Raw genomic sequence first — 26883 nt, forward strand, 5'->3', positions numbered from 1 at the left:
ACCTCTCTTGTTCTGTATACTAAATATGAAGCTACAGTGAGCATCTGGTTAGCTTAGCTTAGTTTGGGATAAAGCTAATGAAGAGACCCCATTGCCCAGCCAATAAACAGTCCAGCACAAACTGAAACCCCATCTTAAAACAACAATGTTTTTCATAATTCCCAGCGCAATTGTTAAATAGTGAAGTGACTATGTTAATTTTAGTCAACAAAGGAGTCCACTGGAGGCGTTTCGGGCGGGGTGGTGTGAGGGAGAAACTCCCTATGGATGGAACTTTGGGATTTCAGCATCTGCAGACTATGTACATGCACAAAAACCTATGTATAACCCCAAAAAGCATAATAGGGCCCCTTTATGAATAGTTTTCAAATTTTGCAATGTTACTCTGGAAACTCAAGGAAAGACTGCTTAGATTTGGCGAAAGAATGTGACTCTTAATCTTTAGCCCTCCCTTCCCTGTTTCTGTGTACTGTGTCTTCCCTAATAGTACTGCAAAGTTAATTACATAATTCAAATTTTGAAAGAAAAATGAAGACGCTTGTAGAGTTTTAACAATGCAGTGAGAAGAGGGAGTGAGAGTTATCACAAAACAAAAACCAGCTGATGTCTTGATCAAAATGCAAATACCCCTAATGAGGATTTTCATGGTCATACAAATTGTGTTTGGACTTCAGCTGAGTTTGTTGATGAACATGTACAGTTTTTGAAGCTTGTGTTAGCTACAGACCATAGCTCAGGCATCTAACTGAAAACCCATTTAAAAAGTTAAACTTGCTTTGGACAACTGAACAGGAAGTGCTACAAATTAAGACACATTACTAGTTTCAGTAAGTCGTTAATGCCGCAGTCTATATGAATTGTTTTTAATTTGTTTAGAAAACTGTGAGCGGGATGGCTCAGGTAAAAGGCAAGAGACGGAAGCGTTCGGGGTTGGGCAAAAACAACAGCGTTTATTCCTCAAGAAATGTGCACACAACAGACAGCTCCGCGGTACTTTTAGGACGGGCAAGGCCAGGACGGGGTGTGTCGTCTTCCCAGGACCCAGCCTACTGCAAGACAGCCCAGAACCAGGTTACCAACATGCTTTATATTAAATGCCTGATTACCTGATTCCGATCAGCTGTCTGGTCTCCGGCGAGCCACTCCCCTCACCCCAGCAGCCGGCGCTCTAACCACACCCGGCTGCCACAAAAACGTATTGACCTGTGTATGTGTTGACGAGGCCTCAGTCATGCATACGGTCGCACCTGTTTGGCCCAGTCTGAATTTATGAAGTCCCCACCTGAAGACCAGAATGGGGGTGGTGCGTGCAGCCAATAATTCAACAAAGTGAACAGCCTTATACAGTGGATCTTACAAGAGGGGGCAGGTGTGAGGTATTTGCATTACACTAACCAGGGAGATCTGTTCCATCTGACCTGGCAGAAACAGTAACAAAAAAAAGCTGAAAAAATTATTCACCAGGATTGCGTAACTCAAACCCCTAAAACCCAGGTGGTTTGTTCCATCTCAGGACCAGAAGAAGGGAAGTTCTTCTGGGACAGTCTGCAAGCAGGGGTGGACTGCGGGACAGCTCTGCATGTTGCGTAATTAAAGGTGTGTGAATTTGTGTGTTTGCATGGTCTGATGAAGTGAATTCCAGACACCAACAGCTGTCTGTCTACGCTCAGTGAAGCCTGAGATTAGATATGAACAAGTCATCACTCTTATGAGCGTGCGTGTGTGTTTATGTGTGTGTGAGCTGCCAAACTGTCCTAACTAATATCAGTAAGGAGATTGGATCCCTCCTGACTTGGCTTACGGTATCTCAATCATTCATTCCTGCTGGGAAATGAGGAAGGACTTGCTCCTTTCACATCTGGGCTCATGTTAAACACATCAGCCCTGGGAGCAGAGATGCTTAAAATCTTAGTGCAGTAGTCTGAAACTTGGCCTTAAACTTGATGGAACACACAAACCTATATACCATTTACAAATGCTGTTCCAAAGACAGAAAAGCATTGCATTTGTTCAAGTTGGTGTAAGAGATGTAAACATTCGAATCGAATAACAGTTGTTAAATTAAATGTAAGGTAAGTGATGTAAGTGATGAAATTGGGAAAATGTGTCAGCTTGTCAATAAAAAAAACCAAAAGTGATCAATATAGAGAGCTAACTAGTTTCACAAGTAGATAGGATCAGTTGTTGGCCCATGATTAACATGATTCCAAAATGACAAACTATTTAAACACTACATTTTTTAAAAAACACAGTGGGCCAAAAACTGATCCTATCTACTGTAAAAGTTTCTGATTCAAACGAATCTAAGAGTCACTAAGATAGCTAATCTCGATGACTGTTAGTTTCGTTCAAATCTGAAACTTTTACAGTAGGAAAATCAACAGTTCCTGTTTTATGTGTTTTTTGTAAGATGTAAAATAACACTTTTAATGTTATGACAAGAATCACACATGCTGTTATTACCAGGCACATGAGAAGGAACGCTGACATTACCTCTGTCTAGTCCAGTCAGATCGACACGAGCAACCCTGTCAAAACCCGGCAACAGAGGAACGATATGTTCTGACAACGATGGTGAGTGAAAGCACTTTTAGAATGTATTATTTAGTGAATTGGTGCATGTCAGACACTCAAATGCCAGGTGTTATCACATTTCTTCTTTATTTGTCATATACAGTGAGCGTTTATGTACATCTTTTAAACGAGAATGAATCATATTGAGCAGAGAGGCACAGACCACAACGAAAAAGACACTCAAGTTGACTAAAGAAGAGGCAAAAGAAGCATTTGACAGTGTGGTAAAAGCAACCAGTCAAACTCTCATCAAAAGTTTTCTTTTCAATATCATTTCACATTTGCAATATAGCAATTTGAGTCAGTTTAACATAGCTTTACATGTCTTACTCAGAAGATCTACTTTCTTCTTATATTCTCAGTACAGTCATGTTTGCACATTTCCATCACTTTCAGTGCCACACTGTCACTCTCACATGAAAGACGTATGTTGAATAGACATCAACGTGAGTAACTCACAATAGAGATAGGTCAGGTTATCTCACAAAGTATCTACATAACTCAATCCAACTCACATATATGAAGGAGACACTTCTAATTCCACATCTCATGTGAGTCACTCTACTGTGCATACTTTCCCAGAAGAGTCAGAGGTCGAGGTTTTCACCTGCAGTAACCCCAGAATCTTACAATCTACACAATATGCAATGGCAAATATACCAACATTAGAGGAATAGTAAAACTTACTCACTTGCCAGCCAATTTTAACAAATTTCCTTTAGATATCACAATATAGTTTTTGTGAAATTGTTAGACCCTTGATAGTCATGACATTTTTATTGTGAATTTGTTTGGCCACTATAGTCACAAGTTAAAAATATGAAATTGTGACAGCCCTATTCCATATTCCTTTTAGACATGGCTAAAGCAAGCAGGTAGTTACCTTAGCTAAATATATAGACTGGCAACAACAGAAAACATTATTATCACTTTTTCTGTTGAACACTTGTGTTTTTCTATGGATTAAATAAAAGAGTTATAAGATGTTAATTGGTGAGCTTGGGAACAGTAAATATGAAGCTAAAGCCAGTAGCTGGTTAGCTTAGCTTAGCACAAAGAGTGGAATCCGTGAGAAACGAGAGAATGATGAGAAGATCCATGCCACTAGAGCGGTATCAATCTTCTTCTTGTGAGCTATCCCTTTGATATTACAACTATGCAACTCTAATACAACCAACAAAAGAAAACGGACCACATTAGAAATGTTTAAACCAAATAAATGTAAAATTCCATCGTAGACAAAAGTGATGTAAAGATTGAATCATGATTAAATCTGCAAAATTGGATAAAAAATGAACAAACACAAAAATCAGAACTACTGCATGTACATTTCAGGTGATGATGAAAAGTAGTCAATGGTGGCAGCTATTTGTGTCCACTTGGCCCATTGATCAACTGTAACAGCATGAAATCCATTTCAGTGACAATTTCAGCGGCAGTACAATATTTTAATGTTTTAGTTCCTCCACTTTAAATGGCCAAGTGCTACGTTGGAGTCTTCCATTAGTTCAGTTGCACGCGTTAAAGTGGGAACTTGCACAATTCTTGAACCACTACAGATCAGACGAGACGCTCGGGTGGTGAGAAGGTTTAACGCAAATCTGTTACATAAGGTCACCCAGTAATCCTTGTTGCATGTTGTTGCTAGAGATTAGAGAAGAACGTGTTTGCTTTTCACTGAGTATTAGAGAGTCATAAAAACACAAATCACTCAGCACTACAAAAGATTAGTACCAAATGCATCTGTCAGGGCGTGATTTCCCATCAGAATCATTTAGAAAAATCCCCCAAAAGAGCAAATATTGTCCTTCAGTCACTACTTGAGATCATTGTCTTTCTTCATTCTGAGTTCTTTCTCCAAACACATCAATTATTTGTGCAAGCACACAAGTTTGATAGACAAGTTAATTAGATAAACATTGAATTACACTCAAAATAAAAGTACATTGTGATATTTGTCAGTGATTTAGAAATAGACTGTGTTTCATTTGCACATTAAATATATTTATATCATGTTTTAGCACAAGGGATGGAGGAAAGGGGAACTGTGGAGGGATCCCTTTCGAAATGAACCTGTATCAAAGAGAGCAAAACTGTTCATGTCTCTGATCTGGTTTTTCACTGGCAATGGTAAAACCATTTCCACATGTAGGGATATAGAAGCTGACTGTAATCTATGCAAAAAAAATATATATATAGAACATTGGTTGGGAAAAAGAAAATGCAAGGAAATTATTAAAGGCAAGAAAGGGCTACATAAGAAACAATCCGATCAAGATGGACATTTTTATATTTGAGCTGAAATAACCTTGCAAATCAAGATTGTTAATTAACTATTTTAAATATTTAAAGATCATTTTTGTGATTTTTCAAGCAAAATATTAGCTTTTTTCACCTCCTCAAATGTGAAAAAGAAATGTCATATACGATAGTATATGCATTTCTTTGAAATGTTCATTGGATAAATTGCCATGGAATCTTGGGAATTAGAGTCTAAATATTGTATATACATACAATAAGACTGATGAAATAACCAAGGTTTTTAAAAATGAATAACAAATTAAAATAGGATTAGTCGCAGCTCTAGTTAAAAGACAAGTGAGATGTACAGGGCCATGGGTTAACACTTGGAGCTCTCAGTAATTTCAACAACTTAACCAAAAAAGATCTTAGCTTCACTACATAAAGTAACTTATATCTACAAAATAGCAAATAATAGCTAGAAAAACAGGCCTTAAAATCTATTCCTAAAACTGTACTTTGAACTTGATGGACTTTACTGCAGTAACACCTGAAAACATTAAGACATTTGCAGATGAGAGGTGCTACAGTTGGGAATTGAAGTGGATAAAAAGGCAGCAGATAAGAAAGAGCCGGAAGGGAATAAGTGTGTACTCTGATGGGACATGAAACCCAGGTATTGGCAGATAAATGATGGGGTAGAGCAGGGAAAGATTTGAAAAGTGCATTAGTGTGAGTTTCTGGATCATTAACCACTGCATGTAGCTTCAACCTCCTACGATGCATACTGCTAGCAAGGAAAGAGCCACCTTGAAAGGTAAGAATCAAATTAACTCCAAACAACCACCAACATTTGAAGATGGAGGGAAAGGTTTGATTGTGGTGACCCTTTTATAATAACGTGTGTGGCTTCATGTATTTGTAGCTGGGCTGCCTCCTCGGGAAGAAGAGGGAAGAGAGCAGTCTTATGCGAAGTCCTTGGACACAGCCTCGATGAAATTGGGAGCCGACATGAGGATGGTGAAGGTGCAGATGATGGAGAAGAGCGAGAAAGCCACCAAGCACAGCCGATCCACCACCGCCGCCGCAAACTTCCACTCGCTGCAAATAGCCAATCCCTCGTCCTGCTCCCGGAAACGCCTGGCTATATACTGCACCTCGTCCAGGATCCGTGAAATCTGCGGAACCTGCTCCGGTGGTAAAGTCCGCAGCTGTTCTGAGTGGCTTTCTTGAAGGGAGGAGCCGTTAGGTTGGCCGCCACTGCACACCACCCCGCCTGAATCGGTGCTGAGTGGGAAAGCAGGGTTTTCTGTACCCATCGTGTGGTATCCAAAGTACAGGTTCATGTTCCCGTTGGTCGTGGTTGACTGGGTGGGCGCTTGCCCTGGTATGGTGCTCATCTGAATGTTGTTGGTGCTGGTATGGTGAGAAGGAGGAGGAGGAGGAGGAGGCTGGGTGTACTTGTAGTTTGTTGGGTTACTGGAGCTCACAGCTGTTTTTCTTTCCTCTCCAGGTTTCTTCATGCGGAGAAACCAAGCGCACCAGTTCAGTAGGATAATTCGGACCTGGATGAAGAGAGGACATAAGACAGATAAATAGAAGACAAGGCAAGAGTGGAGAGTCATATAACAAAATATGTAAGTTCAATTCGTTTGAGAAATATAAATGGCAATGAGGTTTCCCTCCCATAAAAAAGCAATATTATTTAATACCTGTATGGTTCAAAGTGAAAATTGTGTAATCTTGCTAATTATGTATTACTTTTTTAAATTTTAATTCAGGTTTAGGGTTAGCCTGTATTAGATTTTTGAGCTTCATCAACCTAATCCAAATCAAATAAAATCTTGAAAATAAAACAGTTTATATATCTATAACTGCATGCTCAGCTGTGTTTACACATTGCCGTTTGATGGCAGAATCCATTATGTTTATAATGAGACTTAAACAGATTTATACCAACACATAGTATACATAAATGTGAGTCCAAATAATGGGTTTATACAAACTTTGAATTACATGTCACTCCAACAAACAGGAGCCATGGCCTAGCAACAGTCTAAAAGAGTAGTTAAATGCACCATTATGAATAACTTGTGTGGTAATTACAATCCACAATTCCTTTTGGATTAATTATTTGGTTTAAAAAATACTTTTAACCTACCCATTTAGGCATCTTCCCTCCATGGGGGTCATGGTGGTGGAACTGTAGCACCAGGACTGTCACCACCACAGACAAGCCCACAATCATCATGGTGCTAGCAAAGTACTGAGCTACAGAGGAGAAGGTAAAACATGTTTGGCACAGCAATTTCCATTTGGAAGAGACCATTACATTCTGAATGAAATTCTCACGTACAAGTAGAAACATGAGAAGTAAGCTTAATATTTTAGCAGGACTGTTGCCAAGTAGGTTGGTTAGTGGGTGGGCAAGTTACCCTTGTCAACAAAACCTGAGGTCATACCCCCCCAGAAATGTGTGGGAGGCTGACTAAAATGTTCTTCCTAATATACTAACCCAACCAAAACACACAGTCCTTGGCATTTGCAGCCCCAGAGACATGAAAAAGGAGAACATGATAATTGTATGCAAATGTGCTTCCCCCTCCACACACACACACACACACACACACACACACACACACACACACACACACACACACACACACACACACACACACACAAATACACAAAATGTAAATATATTTCTGTCTAAAAACAAGTAATTTGTCATTTTGATCCCACTTTGATGTCCCCTCACCTCCTAGAAAAGCCGACCGATGAAATATTTTAGAAAATATTTTCATATCAAGGTATAATTGCAGATTGAAAACCTGTCATGGTGAACGTTGATGAGTATTTTATTTACTTCCATCAATCAGTTCTGCTCCACCTGCTTTATGTTGGTACGTCACCTCCAATGAGAGGTGGGTTTGTTAAGGGGGTTGGTTTTGCATCACTGAGCTGCCAAATGATGCCGAGCAGCCTCTCTGTCTACAGCTTCTCCTCCCATCCCAAGGCCGGCTTCCTTGTCTCTTATAATCTGTATCAGTAGGGCCTTTTACAATGCAGCCCTGTTGGTCCTCTACTCTGAGATTTATCCTCACAACCTGCCACGTCCAGCTGCTACAGGCTGCCCTGCGGTGGATGTGAGTTGTGAACACCGTGGCAGAAAGTCATTCAGCTGTTTTTTTTTTTACACCAGATCAATAGTTAATGAGTAAAAGTCTTCATGCTGTAGCACTGTGTAGCCTTTCCAGCCTGTGCCGACGGCTCCCTGATGAATGTCAGATTCAGGTGCAAAAAGAAATACAACATGTGTATACAGTAGCCAGGAAGGGGAAACAACTAATGCTGGCTCTAGTGAATACCTTTCACGTTTTTGTATTAATACTGAAGACCAGTAGGTTTCTATGTCACATTTGAAAAGGAAGAAGTGAGTGGAAGGGTAATCAGTTGGTTGCAATCTATGAACGTACCACTAGATGGAACTAAATCCTACATACTTGTACTTTTAAGGAAACGTTTCAATCGCGTATTCACATTATTGCCACACTTGTATAAAATAAACATCTGGAGAATCCGGTTAGTTGAACACAAAAAAATCACAAACACACACACAATTTGTGTTTGTTTCTAGCTAGCTTACAGTAGATGTTTGTTTATTAAATAGACAGCAGGTCACACATTTACAAAACAAATCTGTATGAAAGCCTGAGCCAGGACATAGCTCCTCATTAAGAACAGAAACAGGTACCATTGTAATGTCTAAAGGAGCTAACAAAGAAAAGGCCTCATGGTAAACAAGATAATATTTTTGATCAGCTTCTGAAAGAGCCAGCGTGTCTCAATTCCCAGTCTTTGTGCTGGATAAACTAACAGGCTTCTGGCTCGGGACTCTTTACTGTACAGACATGATATCAACCCAACATTTCATATTATTATGAGTAAATGTCTGCCACTGCTTTCTGTTGAGCACATTAACCCTTGTTTCTTTTTGTGACTCATCCTGATTATTTTCTTCGTTTTACATCACTTTCAAAGTCAGAAGAATAGTGAAAGCGAGCAATAGATAGCATAAGAGTGTCTTACCGATCAGAGGAACGGAGTCTGAAGTGGCAGGCATGATCTCTGCTACCAGTAACATGAACACTGTTAGAGACAGCAGCACTGTGATGCCTGCAGAGAGACAGTGGAGCAGAAGCACAGAGGATTTATTTTTTCATCACAAAGACAGTCTTTTTCTCTTAAATTGTGACTTGATGTGAGTACTCAAAAGCTGTGGATTTATTTTGGAATATTCTCTCTCTTTTCTACCCACCCGGGGTTACTTGCAGTTATATATTTACTCTCACTGAATGGCACGTTGAAACAAGCTGACATTTAAGGTTCAAGTAATTATCTCCGCTGTGTTTAAAACATAGCTTTTATTCGTCTGCTAACAAGTGAAATCTAAATCAAGCTGGAAATGCCGGCTTGGAAGTGTCAACCTATCATAACAGAGGCTAAGGATAATTATGTTTTAATGAAAATGTTGTTGAGTTACTTCAGCAAACTATATTGGCATAAATGTGTCATTTTACCAAACATGACCTCTTTAAAAATGTATACGAATCTACCCTCATAGGTGATGATTTTCGAAACAAGCTAACTTAAAGATAGCCATGCTCATGGGTCATGTTTCTCATCGCAGCCTTTCTCGCTCATGATTGGCTGAAAATAAGTCCGTAAGAAGGGATACATAAACAGAGACTGTTTCCATACACAGATCACAATCAAAGAGCACAGACTTAAATTTACCGCTTTTGTATGCATCACAAAATAGTCAAATTATCATAAATTATTTTACTTTATCATTATTGATCATACGTTGTTAAAAGGGAAGAGTTATCGCACATATATGATAATTATCGTTAACTAGCAATGGTGTAAGTGAGCAGGGATGTACTAATGTGTGAGTGTTTGTTTGTGGATGCCTGCCACTCACCGAGTGAGATTTTCTCTCCGGAGTCAGCGGGGAGCAGGAAGACCAGCAAGGCCAGACCGGAGATCAGCACGCAGGGGATGAGCAGGTTGAGGCCGTAGTATAGTGTCCTGCGGCGCATAGTGACTGTGAACGTCACATCGGGGTAAGGCTCTTTACAGCAGTCGTAGTACAGCTCGTTACGCTTAGCCGGCACACCTTGGGGGGGAGATGTCAACTAGATGTTAAACACACAGAAATATAAAGAAAGGTCTAGTTCTCAGTTCGGCTGGGCTGATACATTTCAAAGGACCTTGAGCCATTTATGATTGAGCACTTGGCAGAAAGGATGACTTACTCATCATAACCTTTTTTATTGGAAACAGTCAATATGATTTATAGTGTACATTTTGTATCATAAATTCAATTCAGAAAAAATTTGAATTTCATAGACCTTTGAATAATAAATGCTCTGCTTCCTACAGGCCACACCCTTTACTCCAAGCAAACAGTTTACTAGACATACAGACAATTAATTATATATCGTTCTCAAGGTCACATTCTCCAAAGCTAATGGTTTTACAAGCCTCTCAGATGCATCTTATATGTTTTGCCTGTAAAGTAATCTGTGTATGAAAAGGTGCTATAAAAATATCCCTAACCCTAGCGTGCAGATAGATTTAACTTCATTTTCTCAGTCAGATTTGACCTCTGATGTATTGTCGTAACCATGGGAAAAGCAGCTTGTTGCTGAAAAAGAGCAAATGCACTCCTGACTGAATGAACAGTGTACCTAACAAAATGAAGGCATGATATAATCTTTTATGTAAAGGTATAATCCTCCCAACATGGTTTTACTTTGGGATTAATAATACATTTGGTAAATATGGTGAAAAGGGCACTTTCAGAGCTTTGTTAAGATCCCTTTCAAAACTCAATTACACTCTTTTATCAGGTCTTTATGAAAATATCATATGCTGATACGTACAAACATACATTGAAAGTAGTATTGGTGCGTTTGATAGCTATTCATGTCTTCATATTTTCAATCTTAAGCAATTTTTCATTAGAAATAACATTCCTGTTTCTACTGAAAGGGTTTCTCAATTGATTAAGCATTGCACTAATATGACTCACAATGGACGGTTATCCCAAACAATTCAATTCAAAAATGTTACAGCAGAAGCCGAGCTATTGTCTTTTTATTTCCATTAGATCAACTCAAAAACGGAAACCTATCCTCAAAATTCAGATCTGAAAATTATCCGCTTTTAAAGTTCATCAGAGAGATTAGGTATTAATCCCAAATTGACGAGGTGAAAGTGCTATGCTGTCTCTGAATTAGTTTAATAAAAAGGTTTTTAAAAACAATCTTTAATTCTCATCGCTGTGGCCTTCTTTGTCTTGTTGACTTATTCAGCGGCCTTTTTAATCAGATCAACAGACGCAGTGGCACCTTGTTAAGGTGTTTATCCTGAAACACGTGCATTTATGTGTGTAAGAAAATGTCTAGGTGTGATAAAGTCAACATAACTGGAAAGATTTCTTATATCCAAAATGAATTCTTATAATAAATGAACATTCGGAGAAGTGTGAGTCTGTGAGAGAAAAAGGGCTAGTTCTCATTTGTGGCTCACAGTCAAAAATAACTGTTGAGTATTATTGCACAGCTGTAGCAATTAGATGTGTAGCAATGTAGCATTCATAGCTTTACATGTTAAGTGATTCTGAGGGAAGGCCTGGCACAATGCAATCAGCGACATATTCAAAATGCACTTGACATCGTCGGGTAGTGTCACAAAGATATCTTGATTTTGGCCGTGTCTGTGTGTGTTTGTGTATGGAAACACTGTTTATTTCTCCAGAAATTCAATTTACATGAATTGCAGGGATTCAATTTCATGTCATTTAAGCGATGTCACTTGAACGCTCAAGAGAAATAGCCTTTGTTGGCCATCTTACAATTTGATGGTTGCAGATGCATCCTCGCAATCCTGTGGTGTGTGTGTGTGTGTGTGTGTGTGTGTGTGTGTGTGTGTGTGTGTGTGTGTGTGTGTGTGTGTGTGTGTGTGTGTGTGTGTGTGTGTGTGTGTGTGTCTGTGTGTGTGTGTGTGTCTGTGTCTGTGTCTGTGTCTGTGTCTGTGTCTGTGTCTGTGTGTGTGTGTGTGTGTGTGTGTGTGTGTGTGTGTGTGTGTGTATGGGAATGTTCAGAGGCACCAGGACAGTGTGTGTTTTTGGCCAGCTTGACGCCTGGCTGTGCCTAAATTAAGTGAACCATCCCTGGGCCAGCTGTCACCTCATCACACCCATGCCCCCCCTCTTCATTCCCCTCAGCCAGCTGGGTACAATCACTTTGTGTGTGTGTGTGTGTGTGTGAGTCAAAGTGAATTATTCTTTTTGTCTCTGATTAACACCCAACTTGAGTTGCTGATGATTTGAGCCATTCATTTCTACAAGACCTAAAAAAAGCAACTAAGAGAAAAAAATCTGGTTCAATAAAATTGGACCGTTTAAAGGAATAATTTCCATTATGGTAAACATTTGCTGTCTTGCAGAATAAGAAGAGAAGATCAATACCACTTTGTATGTGGGGTTAATATGTGGCTGGAGCCAGGAGAGACTCAGCTAAAATTAGCATAAAGCCTAGAAATAGTTAGCGTGGCTCTGTTCACCTCCAAAGGAAATCTGCCAAACAGGACTTCTAAAGCTCGCAAATCATGATGTTGTATATAGTTTTTTCAATCTTTTACAATACAAAGAAAAACAACAGGTTTTAATAGGGGGGTTATATACGAGCACATTTCTTTCAAGAAGCACTGACTTGCTGGACAACCAACAAAAGCTGCTAGAAGTAACTGCTGTTACCATCGTAAAAACTGAAATTGCCGCATTCACTTTAGTCAGACTAGCTTTGTTTCTATGCCCAGGCTTTGTGCCAAACTAAGTTAACCAGCAGCTTCCAAAGCTGTCCAATTATCACGTTATATGTATACTGTAGTTTATTCAATTTGTTCAACACACGCCCCTTAGCAAATCACGTATGATGTGTTTCAGCGCTAGCCAATAGAAGCACTAGTTAAATAGGGTTTTCACTGTGTTATGGAAGTAAACAAAGGAGTCCAATGGAGGCGTTTCAGGCAGGGCATTGGGGAGTGTGTGGGAGAGAAACTTCCCAAAGGGAGCTTTGGGAATTTAGCATTTGCGGACCATTTACATGCACAAAAACCTATATAACACACTGCAGGAAAGGGAAACCCAAAACAGCATAATAGGGCCTCTTTTAAAGTCTCATTAGATTAAAACCACTTATTCTAAATAACGGGAGCCACATTTTGTCCCGTAATTCTTACACAAGTCCAGAAACAGTGGCCTGTTAGGTAATAATCATTCTCTATGAACTTACTATGGGCAGTCCAGCCTCCTCATTGCAGAGGTTTCCTTGAGAGGTAACCAAGAATGATCAGCTATCAGCACTTAACAGCAGCAAAATGTTCCTGGCTATCTGCAGTGTAGCACTTTTTTGATCAGGACAGATTGACAGGCACTTCACAAGAAGTCTACGGCTCTGAAACCCTGCTGTCAGAGCTGTGTAATACTGACTGGTTGTCTAACTTCCAGAAACATGACATGAATGGGCCTAGCTTATGTTGTGAAAGTCTTTGTCTGTCTGTGTCAGAGTCTTTCAGAATCCCAGAAGGAATTTGCTGCCCAGACATATCTCAAAAATGTATTGGGAGTGCCGTCAGTAAAACGTCATATCAGCCCCCACACCTCTTCTGTGTCCTTTGTGTCACCGTGAACTTCTTATACATGAAAAATGAAACGGTTTTTGGTGGCACCACTGGCATGACTTCTGTAGATCTGGGTCCCTTGGCTCAGTACACAAAGCCCATTATTACGAACCTTGGAATTAAAATGGACCCTGAACTAAGACTTGAGAGTCAAATCAAAGCTGTGGTAAAAACAAGCTTTTCTCCCCAGACAGCAGTTTGAGACAGTAATCCACGCCTTCGTCACCACTCGACTGGATTACTGCAACTCTCTTTACAAGGCGGTTATTTGGTCCTCCCTCACTTGTCTGCAACTGGTGCAAATCGCAGCAGCAAGGCTTTTAACTGGCACACGTAAATACGAACACATTGCCCCCATTTTGGCTTTGCTCCATTGGCTGCCCATACATTTTAGGATTCATTTTAAAACAATCTTATTTACTGTTAAATCCCTCATAACCTGGCCCAACCCTACCTTTCTGAGCTGCTACAGCCCTACACACCCACCCACCCTCTCCTGAATGTGCCTAAAACCAGGTCAAAGCTCAGAGGGGGCCGTTCTTTCGCTGCAGCGGCTGTCGAATGATCTGCCCCTGCACATCAGACAGGCCTCCACACTGTCTGCTTTTAAATCGCTTATTAAAACCCACCACTTTTCCTTAGCGTTTTGACATCTTGTAGAATGTTGCTTTTATTGGTTTAAATGTTCTATTGTTTTTACTTGTACTTGTTTTATGGTGTGTGAACTGAGTTGTATGTTTGTTTGTTTGTTTATTTGACTATACAGCACTTTGTTCTGGAGGTTGTAAAGTGCTTTGTAAATAAAGCTGTATTGTATTGTATATTTATTTTTTTACTTACCAACTGCATCACTGCTTAATGTAAGAAGCAGCATGCTTAAAGCTCTTTTCACTCGGAAGGTAATGAAACACTTGTACAATGTATCCCGTCGTGTTACACCAGCCAGAAACGAAGAATCTAAGAATTTATTTTATTTGGTTTACTGTTGTTACGCCCCTAAATGTGTCTTAGTGTTTGTTCTTCTTCTTACCTACTAGATCCCATTCCCCGTTGGGTATGTAGGTGGATATGTCCGCTTCTATCATCTGCAGGTCCAGCAGCCAGCCGTTGTGGGTCCAGGAGCCAAACTTGAGGTCACACTTCTGCACATCGAAGGGGAACCACCGCACATCGATGTAGCATGTACTCTTCAGGATGCCTGGAGATAAGTGTTGGGGGAAATTACTTTCTGGAAAAGTAGTTTAATACATGACTTTCTCAAGCCTCGTAGTCTGAAGGAAAGCTATCAGAACAATGCCATTCCAAAAACCCTCAGGCAAAAGTGTTTCAAATCCATCACAGAGGAAAACTTCAAATTGTGTATGTCGACTAATTACCCAAAATACATTATTTTTTATTAAAAAAAAGATGTACAAGTCGCTAAAACTGATTAAAATAACTGAAAAATAAGCATACATTCCACAATGCTAGGGCTAAATCTGGTTAGAAATGTTACATTTGGAGTTGTATATATCACATATAACTTTGATTTCAATAATAAAAAACTATGAAAAGCACTTTCAAAAGTAGTTAGCAAAGCTGAGTTATATGAAAACTATGTGTCTAAAATCTTTCATTTTTTCTTGGACTTCTGCCCAGTTTTAACACTAAATGACAACTACAAAACAACAGAGACGGTTTGAATAAACGAGTAAATATTTTTAAAGTTGATTCTTAGGCAAATATAATATTATGATCATCTTAAATGTCTCACCTGGTGGGATGTACTGGCAGGATCCTGTGTAATTCACTAACACATTTGTATGGAAGGTAGCATCAAACCTCTCATCAGCACTACAGGGAGAGAAGAGAGGATACAACAGTCTTTAAAGGGCCTCAAATGCACTCAAAACGAAGAAAATCAGAGGGATTAATGAGAACAAGCCACAAAGGGGGAATAAAAGGACCAGAGGTTTAAACGTGGATTCGGAGTTAATCATAAAGGTAAATACAAAAAAGACGATAAACAGAAAGTGAGAATGAAGGTGACAGAGACAGGATGACACAAGGGGGATTAGTGCAAATTCAGACAAGTTTAATTTTACTGATCATCTTAAACAAACATAGTGGTCCGCCATCAAGACGTCCTTCAAACACACAGGGATTATGCACACCCCAAAACAATCATTATCAGAGTATCAGACATTTCCTACAAGAACAAAATTCATCCTGACATTACAATTTCTGTTTACATATTCATTATACAGGATTCTACATCTGATAATAAGCATTCTTAGACTATAATTACAAATGCAAAGGTTTTTACTTTAGATAGATCCCTTTGCATTTCAAAAATCAGCAGAAGAAAAGTATTATTCTCTGGCTGAATACCTTTTACAAACCCATCTCTGTATCGAGGCAACACAGTCCTAAACAAATGCATCTGTCAACTAAATTTGACATACCTTTAAAAATGTGGAAACAAAAGAGAAACAATTAAATGACTTGTTTTTGATGCCAGAAACCGATGTCACATCATCTGTTAAAACTTTGAAACTGTAGAGATGTTTTTTAATTCAAAACTTCTGTACGGAAATATCTTAACATCTTCTCAATGGATTCCAATTAACACATGTATCGAGAGGTCTTGGCCCTGACCTTTCCAAAAGCAGGTTGACATTTGTCTTCTGAGTATAGACAACTATTGAATGGATTCCTCAAGACATTGATTGTCCCCGCTCTGGAGGTTGATTCAGAATCAGAATCGGTATTCCTTTTTTCGCCCCGCAGTGGATGAATGTATATTATATTTACAGGTTTTATTGCACAGTGGTGATAGTCTTTTTTGGTGTGGTGGTCTACCAGGGGCCGTGGTGGTTAGACTGTCTAACCGTTGCAGGGAAAAAAAGTATCTCTCCATGAGATAAGGAACTGCACAGTGCGGACAGGGTTTCCTGGAGGGGGTGGGACGTGCTGTCCAACACAGAGGAAAGCTTGGCCACCATTGTCTTGCCTCCCACCTCCTCCACAGTGTCCTCCAAGGACAGAACTTTGCTGATCCCTAACATTTCCTAAAGCATCATCAACAGGTCCACATTTAATGTGTCCATTTGGTCTAATTACAGCTTTACAGAACTACTGGAATGCAATATAAGAACAAACAGACAAATGGAAAAATGATACAGGACTAAAACCATAACCTTCACAGAAGTAATGAAATGGTGAAAGGTCTCCTATATTCAAAGCCTTTATCCATTCATTCATATCTAGTATTATGACATGTTTTCATACCTTTCGATAACCGTTGACGCCATAGAAACTGAATGAGACCAACTGAATGGAATCCATTTGAATAATAATGAGAGTCAGACAAAAAAGCGTGACTCATACCAATATTATCTATTATCGCCCATTAGTACATTTCTACCACTTCCATTTAGAGATAGAATGCAGCGTTAGAAAGCGCCTAAACTCGTCCTAAAGGTTTTAGTAGGACATGTGTAACATCAATTGTAGAAAAAAGTGAGCCAGGAACAAGTCCAGGAGGCATATAACAGGACGACGCAATGCAGATTTATTGCTTCTACATCAATAATCTATATATACTTATCACTCTTTTCACTTAGCGAAGGGTGGAAAAACTAAGAAGCTGTGAGAAACCTTTGGAACAGAACTAATCACTTCTGTTAATTACTTAGAATAAATTAGATGAATGAGCCAAATTAGCATTTAGCATCGTAATGTTTTTTAAAAAACCTCTACCTATTGATTGACCATAGGTTGGGAAGCATTAGCATTTTAAAACAATTTGGGTAACCTTTCAGAAATGAGGAGATTGAAACTTTAACAAAACATGGTAGAACATATAAATTGATTCAGATCACTAAGTAAGAAAAATATGTTTAAAAAAGGTCATTTGACACATGTAAACAATCAGGGCATGATGAAGGTGATGAATCCCAAAGTAGCATTATCCCGGGCAATGGGATTCTTCAAATTAACCTTTTATCCAAGATGTGAGCTGCATAAAAAAAGACCAATGGAAGTAATGGCCTGCCATTTACTTCTAAAACAATAGATTGTGCCAGTTGTATTAGCTGGAATCAGTTAAGAGAAAAAACCAAAGACTGATTTAGAATTGTTACAATTTGCCAAACTTATGGACGAATAGATCTTCAAAACTGATTGATTGCTGTTAGATTGCTTAATGTTCACAGCAGATGCAAATGCGCTGAGAACCTTTCCATTAGGAGAAACGCGCAGCAGTTTAAAAAACAATGCAGATATAAAAACACAAATGTGCCAACGCACATGCAAATGAAGTTAAACATAACCATCAAAACCTGCACCTAAAGTGGAGCTACACTGCATCGTCTAGATTCATACATTTAAACCCTCTCTACATATAAGAAGCCCAACAGCAGCATGGCTTACATTGTTTAACTAAAAAACAACTAGAGCAGGACACCCAGTTTCTTTGTGTTCTAGTTTCCCAAGTGTCTGTGCATGGTGAAATATTCAAAAATCCTGCGTGGGACGAGACACATGGTTCCTATATTATTCATGTGGATTGAGGTCAGATTTCTTTATGGTGCTGACATGAGCAGCTGTCTCAATTTTAGATCATCCCATCCTCCGGCTTTACAGCACTTAAAGTCCAAACAACTCCCCTTCTGTGGACTAAAGAGCAAACTATCCTACATCGGAAGTTTATTATTTAGCAAATTCTCTGTAAAAGAAATAGCATCAAGGTCTGTGATCTTTGGCCTTGGGTGCTGTTCTACAAACTACCTTAAGATCAAACAACATGTCTGTTATGAAGTCCCCAGGCATCATCTTCTTCTGAACCCTATCCAGAGACTCCAAGATCCGATACTTTGAACTGCTGTTTGCTGCATCGGCATAAATAGTCAGACATTTACTCTCAGAAATATCTAAAACTCCAACAAAGAAGCATTCAGATAGACGCTTGGGACCTTGAGTTTCTTTCCACATCCTACCCCTACCTGCAGCTTCTACTCTTTACCAGAGCATCAGAACTCTACATCCAACAATACAGGAGTTTGGCTAACAAGCTCCCTTCTTTGGCTTGGCTCAAGGAGAGGTACCAAGTTAAGAAGTCTTTGTTCTAAAAGAAAAAGTAATTAAAACTGTCCTGAAAAGTCTCTCTTGAAGGTGAGACGAATTGGCTGACGTCTCAGAGGAAGGCAAGATAAGTTCTGTAACTTTCCCAAAGTGACAAAGTGACATTCACACCAAAGTCATGCCATGTTGGGTAGGCTGTGTGAGAGATAGAGATGAATGAACACTGAAGTACCACACTATGACTGGTTCTATAGTGTTCAATGTGAGTCATCAGACCCCAATTTTAATATCACATCTCCTCATGTGCTAATATTAAATGGTCTTTTTTCTGGAGTTTATTAAAAATACTCCCACTGTTAAGTGTTCTCTATAGTTATATATATATTTGTATTTCTAATACTTTTTGCCTTTGTCCCCGCAGAGGTCTTGCTACTGCCAAGACATCATCTCCAGATTGGGATCATGAAACGTTCATCTTATGTCATGGTTTAATTCTCCTTCCTTGCTTGCTTCTTTGCTTCACAAAAAATAGAAATACATTTTCATACTCACGATTTACACTGCACACAGCGGAATGTCAATCTGGTGTGTGTCAGGACTTCATTGTTTTTATCGTTAGCGATCGCTGATCCTCAACATAAGCTGCTTAATGTTCTGTAGACACTGTAGCCAAACCTTTCCTTTCCCCATATCCCATCTCTCATGCACGCATGCCTCCCCCTCCCCCATAAAGGTATCCTTAATCACCTTGGAGGTGTAGCTGAAAAGCCATCGATCAACTCCACCGTGTATGGCGGAGTTTTTCCAACATTACAGGTGTGATTCTTTGACTGCATTTGTGGGTTATTTCAAGGAGGCGGGAAAAGCATTGAGGCAATAAAAACATTTTACTTCCCTTATAAATACCCTCTTTTGGAGCTTGACAGTTTAACAATGGTCAACAATCACACAACTTTTCTCCCCTGGTGCCACTTACAATAAGCAAGGCTATAAAAAAGCTGTTTTACTCCCAGGCAAACACTTATTACTCATAGTATTTCCTGGAGTAGAATTCCTTTGCATATTTCTTCCATTTATGTTTAGAAAGGCAGGTCTTTTTTCAAGGGTTGATGTAAAACTGTACATTATGCTTGCTATTGCAATAACCTGATAACATGCTGTACAGTATTGTATCTTATGTATGTCTTGGTGTTAGAGGCACAAAAACACAAGGTGGAATAGACTCATGACAAAAGGAGATAAAAAGACGTAACTTCTGGGAAAGGTACAAATATTTTATTATCTACTTTTGACTTTTTCATCCTAAGGTCATAGTTTTTCATGGTCATTTTTTCAGCTGAAATAACAGAACCTATGCTTGTTTTTCTCTTATAAGCCAGACAGCATCATTCCCAATGGATGTACCACATGAGGCACATTATGTATGTGTTGCATTTTTTTAAAGCATGTCACAGCTGCTTAGCAAGAGGGCAAACAAGTCCTGTTTACTATGTAGGCGGCTGTCTGTTATTAGTGCCAAAAAAAGTAACTTTTGTTCGTGGACAAAATTGGTGCTAGACAAAAGCCTACAAGACAAAATACACTGTAAAAACATCAAGCCGCTCAACTGGAACTGAACAAGTCCAGACGGCATTGTGAATATCAATCACATAATCACCCTAGCAACCTAATTTATTTTAACAGGCGCAGTAGACTCATCTCCATCCAAACAGCAGGAAGCCACAGTGGCTGAGCAGGTTGAAAGGAAAGAGGTTCAGTCATGCCGACCTCTGAATCAAAGAAACCAAGGAGCTGTTCTGGAGACATTATTTCTCTTTGTCACCGTCAAAGTCACATTCTTCGACAATGAAATGAAAAGATACGAGCTCAGCCAGATGAACGTGTCCAATAAGACCTGTAGAGTTTGATGTGAAGGTGAACCATCTTTATCAAACATTCTACAATGATCAGATGAAAATATTGCCAAAAGAAATAACTTCAAAATTGCTTACAAATGAAGTGTATTGCTGAAATCTGTTGACATATCCAGCCACTTGGCAGTGTTTCCAGATAACCATTGTAGGCAACAGATGCAAAGCTCCATGGGAGTTATGGTTTCTGTCCTCCCAGAGGGAATCAGCTAAATCATCTCTTTTAAGCTGAAACCAAGAGTGAAATTTCATTTGGGAAATATTTCCACCCACTGTGTTGCCGGTATGCAGAGCCCAGGTGACAGAGAAATAAAAGGGAAAGAAAGGTTATTCAAAAAAAGGAATTGCAAATTAGAATTTAGCAGCAAGAACACTGGCAGATAAGGCAATGTGCTGCTGCTGGCCAGTAGCCATGGATGTAGTTACCCACAAATATGAGGTTTAATCATTTTAGCTGCCCTTCTATCAGTTCATTATATTAAATAACCACCAAATCACCATGTCTGTACAAAAGCAAGAGCAATACAGAGACATTTTGAGGAACTACCAAGTTCAAGATGTAAAAATGTTGATTGAATCCACACAAACTAAATATATAAAATATTATATCATCAAAGGTGTGCAAGTAGAAACGGTCCATCTGCAGAGCCAATGACCGCTCTTCTCCGAGCCAAGTAGTCCCATAAGGGTGGGAATTTTGAGATAGAGCTAAATGTGTATTCATTTTGGTAGATTAAAAAGTATATTATCATTATCAGTTTTCGATCGGTTAAGCTGCATTCACATGATATGCAGAATAACAGCTCCACACTGACATTGCATTTAAGAGAGCTTTGCCACCCGTCTAGGTGGAAGCGATGCCCACGGCTTCATTGACCTCATTTTCCTCTGACTTTTGAACCGCAACTAGTCAGACGACAGCTGAATGTAGCAGCGCAAGCTAGCAGGGGACGTTTCCATAGTAATGAAACTAACCGGCTGATTTCAACGTAAGGCTCTGCGCCCAAACTCGCGGTTAGCAAAGAGAAATTCCCGTATCATGTGAAGTCAGCTTAAGTCAGTAAGCTTGATATTTGAGTGACATTTTTCAGCAAAAGTTGCTTGCTTTAAATGTTAAATGTCTAGTGTTATGGAAGATAATCAATAGACAGCAGACAGTATCACAGCCTAGATCAAAACTACTTCAAATAAAATGACTATTTGTCAAATCAATTGAAAATACATTAAGCTTTGTTTTCAATTGACATATATTTCATCACTTAATAGTTCATTCCAAAGCATTGTCAATACTTCTTGTTCCTACCACTCTCGAGGCCACTTTTCTTAAATGTTGAATGGCAATTTTGTGCTATGACAGATGAACATGGGAACATTGTGAAAAATGGCTTATAATCAAATCACCAATTTTCCAATTCACATGCATTTCCGCCCCCCTGCATTTTTATCAATTTATTGTTGTCACTTCCACCCCTCTTAAAAATATATAGGGTATTTTAGAGGGATAGGGTACAAAATGAAACGTAACAGGATGAGACAACTGCACCTGTTGTAGAGGAGGATATCTGGGACCCAAACCAGATTGGAAGGGAAGCGCAGGTTCTGAACCCCAGGGTAGTTGTCTGGGTTCCATGAAAGGTAAATGTCTGTCCAATACTGAAACAAACAACAGAGAAAGAGAGTAGATGAGGCAGATAATGAGGTAAGGACACAAAGATGAGGGCACACATAACAAGCAAGTGACAAGATTACAGAACAGATAGGAAACTAACTTAGCAATGTTCACAGCTTTGACACCAACGCTTGTTTCAAAGTGATGGTAAAAAGCCATAAAGACTGCATGTATCATCTGTGCATAACAGCATCTCTTATACACCTATAGAGGACATCCTGGCTCTCAACAGCAAATCAGAACTTTATTTACCATAGCGATCCACGTCAAAACCCATAACATCTCAAACATTGTTCCTTACCTCTGGCGTAAATTCCAAACACTGTTACACTTTGTCTCTAGCTCTGCTTTTCCTGGCAGGAAAACATTGCCAAGCCAACAGTTGTTTGCACTAACCCTTGCACTCCAATTTGAGTGTGCATGGGTCTGTATTCAGGAGGGGGCTCACTGAGGCCAGCATCAAAGCATTTAAGGGCACAAAGGGTAGGTAAGTGTTGCATCTGTGCCTATTTGTATTACTTGTGTATGATCTGTTGAATATTAGTCTGTTTTTTGGCATATATTTTGGCATTTGAGTATGTTGAATCCGCCAAGGAGGTTATGGTTTCGGCCCCTGTTTGTCTGTCAGTAGAATTACTTAAAAACTAAAGGCCACATTTGAATAAAACCTGTTGAACCGGTTTAGCATTGTCCAAAAAAATGTAAGTTTTGTAGTGGATCTGAATCACGAGTAGGATACACAAATTATGCTCCACTTTTTATTATTGCGACAGTTTTAATTCATGGTTGCTGTAACAACAACTCGAAACAGATATAAATGTTTTGCTTGAACACCGTTTCTCTGCAGGGTCCATTGTTTCTACAGTTCAGGATGTAAGTAAGTACAATTTACTTTTAAAGCACCCTTCTCCACACGAATGTACAAAGTGCTTTACAGATAGTCCACAATAAAATACACAGTTACAGCTGTAAATTGTACAATAAAAGGCAAAAAAACACAGTACAAATTAACACCAGTGTAGGGACAGCTAAAAACTCACCTCCCCCGACACCCCAACAGCTTGTCGGAAAAGGTGAGTCTTCAGCTACCTCTTAAACATTTCCACTGAGACAGCGGCTCTCAGGCCCTGCGGGAGGTCATTCCAAAGCCTTGGAGCCACCGCCTCAAAGGCACAATCCCCCTTAGTTTTAGCCTTTTCCGTGGCATCCTTAAAAGGCCTTGCTCAGAGGACCTCAGGGCCCAGTTTGTGCTGTAAGGGTGGGTCAGGTCGTGAATGTAGGTGGGGGCTTGGCCATGGAAAGCTCTATATGTAAAAACATCCGTGGAGCACATGAGTGCACTATCAGCCTTTTCCGGAGGTCAGTGCTCTCTGAATTTCATTCTAGTTATGTCTTTCTGTGGGGGTGTGTGTTTATGTGTGTGTGGAACATGTATATAAGTCACATATAGATGGAGGCACTCATATGGTGTAGCCAAGGGGCACATCTCTATGGAGCTAACACAGTCCCAGTGCTGATGTGACCATAGTACACTGCGCACATCTGTTTGTTCCTATGTGTGCATGTGTGTGTGCATGCACATATGGATAGTGTGCATGCACATATGGATAGTGTGCATGTGTGTGTTTGCATGCATGTGTTCATGTGTTCATAATTCATATTTCTGTGCACAAGGAAATCAGCCTGTGCACATGTGCGTCTGTCAATATTGTCTAAAGGCAAAGCAAAGTCCTTTACTAACGTTGTCGGATTGGAACCATTTCAAAGAAATGCCATCCATTTGAAGTGAGCCTGCAGATATACATGTATGTCTCCACTCACGCGGCTAATGACTTAATCACTACACGTGTCATCTGTGAGCCTTAGCAGTTTGGTGCTACAGAGCCCTTTTCTTTTAATGTCGTTCACGTTGGCTGGGAAAGCACAACTAAGAGCCAACCGAGCAACTTACAGCTCAGTGACTATGTAGTCTGTCAGGAATAAATGAGGAGGACACTAGGCTACATAAGGTTACAGATGTCTAAGAATAGGTTTGGAGTTACGTAACAGAAATTTAAGAAAGCATCACTAATTTGAAAAAACTAGGTTCTTGTTAAGAGGGTGTGATTCTCTGAGCGCTTCACTGTGATGGTGTTGTACGCAGATATGCAGAAAATATATTTGTCTGAGGAAAAGTAACAGTTAAAGTATTTGGCCGTATAATTTAACTTTAGCCCTTTTTGTTATTTTTGATTACCCTCTATGCATCTCTTCAATGTCAACACAACCTTCTCCTCGCATATCGGCTGCAACTGCAAAGCCTCCTTAGGCAGAACAGTCAGTATTCTATTTAGAGGCATAATTGGATTTTACAGTGTGCATAGATGATTACGGTTGTGTGGGTTTTTTTGATAACAAAAAAATATATTTAGGCTGCAACACTATCCAAACCATCCCTGGATTTAAGCCATTGGGTTTTGTCACCCTGTTTTCTGTTTGTTTGTCAAAATATGTCCTGGAAAGTTCTGCCTTCCAACACAATGCAAGTGAATGGAATCTAATTCATGATGCTCACAGCAACAGATACACTTATTTAAAATTGAATAGAAATATATATGTTTTGGGTAGAAAATAGTTCCTGTAAAATCGGAGGATTTGAGGACTATTAGACACCACAGCAACCCATATGTGATAGAGTTTGAGCACAACATCATATCCATTGTTCTCAAATAGAGGCAGAAATATCAGAGACAAAAATATTAAATTCTAAATAAAACCTTTCCTTTGGTTATTTGGGTGAACTGACCCTTTGAATGTCACTCTTCCAGAGAACCGAGACAAGAGTTCTTAGAAAACGTAATCTCATTACAATTCTCACCTTTAAAAACCACATGAAATCCTCTCCATTTTGGATGTGGAACATTCATAGTCTGATAAACCTGTAGCGTAATCCTTAAATCCTCCACATTCAGGACAGAAGAACAAGCCCCTTCTATCTCAGAGTCTCCGTGAGCAAATTAATGTTCTTCTCAAGTCTCCTTCTCCTTCAAAATCTGCTGCATCTGCAAAGCCCTTAAAGCCATTACACTAAAGTGGATGCCCGTATTAAAGAAGTGGCATTCTGAATAATTGATTGATTCATAACGTGTAACCCAGTCAGCAGCCAACTCAACCTGAATGAGCCGCGACTCCCGGAATGGGCTGTTCTCACTGCTGGGATAATGAGGCTGCTACCTGACTGGCCGGGTGCATCATGTTCCTGAACAGTGTAATGCATATTTATTGTAGCTTATTTTCCCTTTTCCATAATGCTACTGATGTGCTGTAGCTGAGCTAAGTGGTTTGGTCTCCACATGCTTGGATGGCAGAACAGATGTTATTAGGAATTTGACAATTAAATGTTCAGCTAAGCAACTGTAACCAGGCACGGCAGGTCTGTAAGAATCTGTTCACATGCAGAAGCGTGCATAGGGCTGCAGTAACAGCAATCGATGAGACCAACCCATCCCTATACTTTCCCTATTAAGCTCTTAAAACGTTTGCTGTCATTTGATTTGCAGTAAACATGGATTGTGGAGTTTTTCGTCAATAACCACAGAAATTCAGAAAACCGTGAAATGCAAGGAGCCAAATTACGGTGGTAGGACAGGCAACAATTACATAATGTCATTGGAGATAGATGATTGCCGTTGATTTACGGTTTTATTTAAAACCATAGCGGATCCATGTCTGGTCAGTCTGTTGGTGGACAAACGGCATGGAGCAGGCTTACACTTCAACTGTGATTTCCTTGGCTTGTCAGTGTTTAATATAATTCAATGCAGCATACATCTTCACTACCTTTACTGTAACATGACAGTTTACTTTGATCATTGACATTAAACTCATTAGCATCCTAGTTCAGCTGTGATGAAGTGTTTCTCTCAGACGTACACATGACCAGGTCTTTATTGTCTTTTTTTCTAAGTTAGAGTTAAGAAAAAATCGTAACTTTGGATCTTTTTGTTGTTGGACATGCAATTCATCCCACATCAGCTTTTAGGTATGATAAAACAAGTTGTTCTTCTTTGCACCAATTCTTTGTTTTCAACGAAAGTGTGCAGTGTCAATATTTCTGCCAGCTAGAGATGTAGCGCTCTTCTCCTCTTAGCATTATCAGTTTAGAAGGTTGTTCCTTTCCTGAACAAACAACATAGAAGTAATGATTGTTAGCATGTTTAGCTAACTAGCTAATCTAAAACTGAACATTCCTTCACTTTCTGACGCCAAGTTAGCATCATTAACTACATTAGTTTATTGGGTCACAGTTATTCATTTTTTAATTCATATATTTCCTATGACATACTTAAGCTAGTACATCCTTGCTTTTTTAGCTAGCAAATTGATGCTTGTCATTTCTTTAAAAATGGTAAATTACGACTTAAAGTAACCCAAGGTAAAGTGTTGTTAAAATATGTTAAAAAAAAACATGATTTGTTGGCTTTATAAGATATTTTTATCTACGTTCTCAAGTGACAAAGCCTCACGCTAACAAAAAAGATATGTATTATACTTCTGTTAAGTATAATAAAAGAATAAATCAACCAAAAAAAAAAAAAGTTGACAGAACCATAGCCTTTTAAATAACACGTTTGACACCACCGTCTAACAAAACTCTAGGCCTGTGTGTTCTATTGTCACATGAGGCCCTGAAGA

General features: G+C 39.3%; 1 protein-coding gene across 1 annotated transcript in view; it reads right to left on the reverse strand.

Moving 5' to 3' along the window:
* Positions 1-2644: 2644 nt before the first annotated feature.
* LOC134864149 (neuronal acetylcholine receptor subunit alpha-7-like) overlaps positions 2645-26883 on the reverse strand; it is a 44652-nt gene continuing 20413 nt past the window's right edge. The window contains exons 4-10 of the mRNA XM_063882935.1: positions 22084-22193; positions 15320-15399; positions 14597-14764; positions 9800-9994; positions 8905-8991; positions 6977-7086; positions 2645-6380 (exon numbers count right to left, since the gene is read on the reverse strand). Of these exons, the coding sequence (XP_063739005.1) occupies positions 5781-6380; positions 6977-7086; positions 8905-8991; positions 9800-9994; positions 14597-14764; positions 15320-15399; positions 22084-22193 (1350 nt within the window). The 3' untranslated portion in view covers positions 2645-5780. The remainder of the gene's footprint in view (positions 6381-6976; positions 7087-8904; positions 8992-9799; positions 9995-14596; positions 14765-15319; positions 15400-22083; positions 22194-26883) is intronic.

This window comes from Eleginops maclovinus, chromosome 5, assembly GCF_036324505.1.
Source record: "Eleginops maclovinus isolate JMC-PN-2008 ecotype Puerto Natales chromosome 5, JC_Emac_rtc_rv5, whole genome shotgun sequence".
Taxonomy (NCBI): Eukaryota; Metazoa; Chordata; class Actinopteri; order Perciformes; family Eleginopidae; genus Eleginops; species Eleginops maclovinus.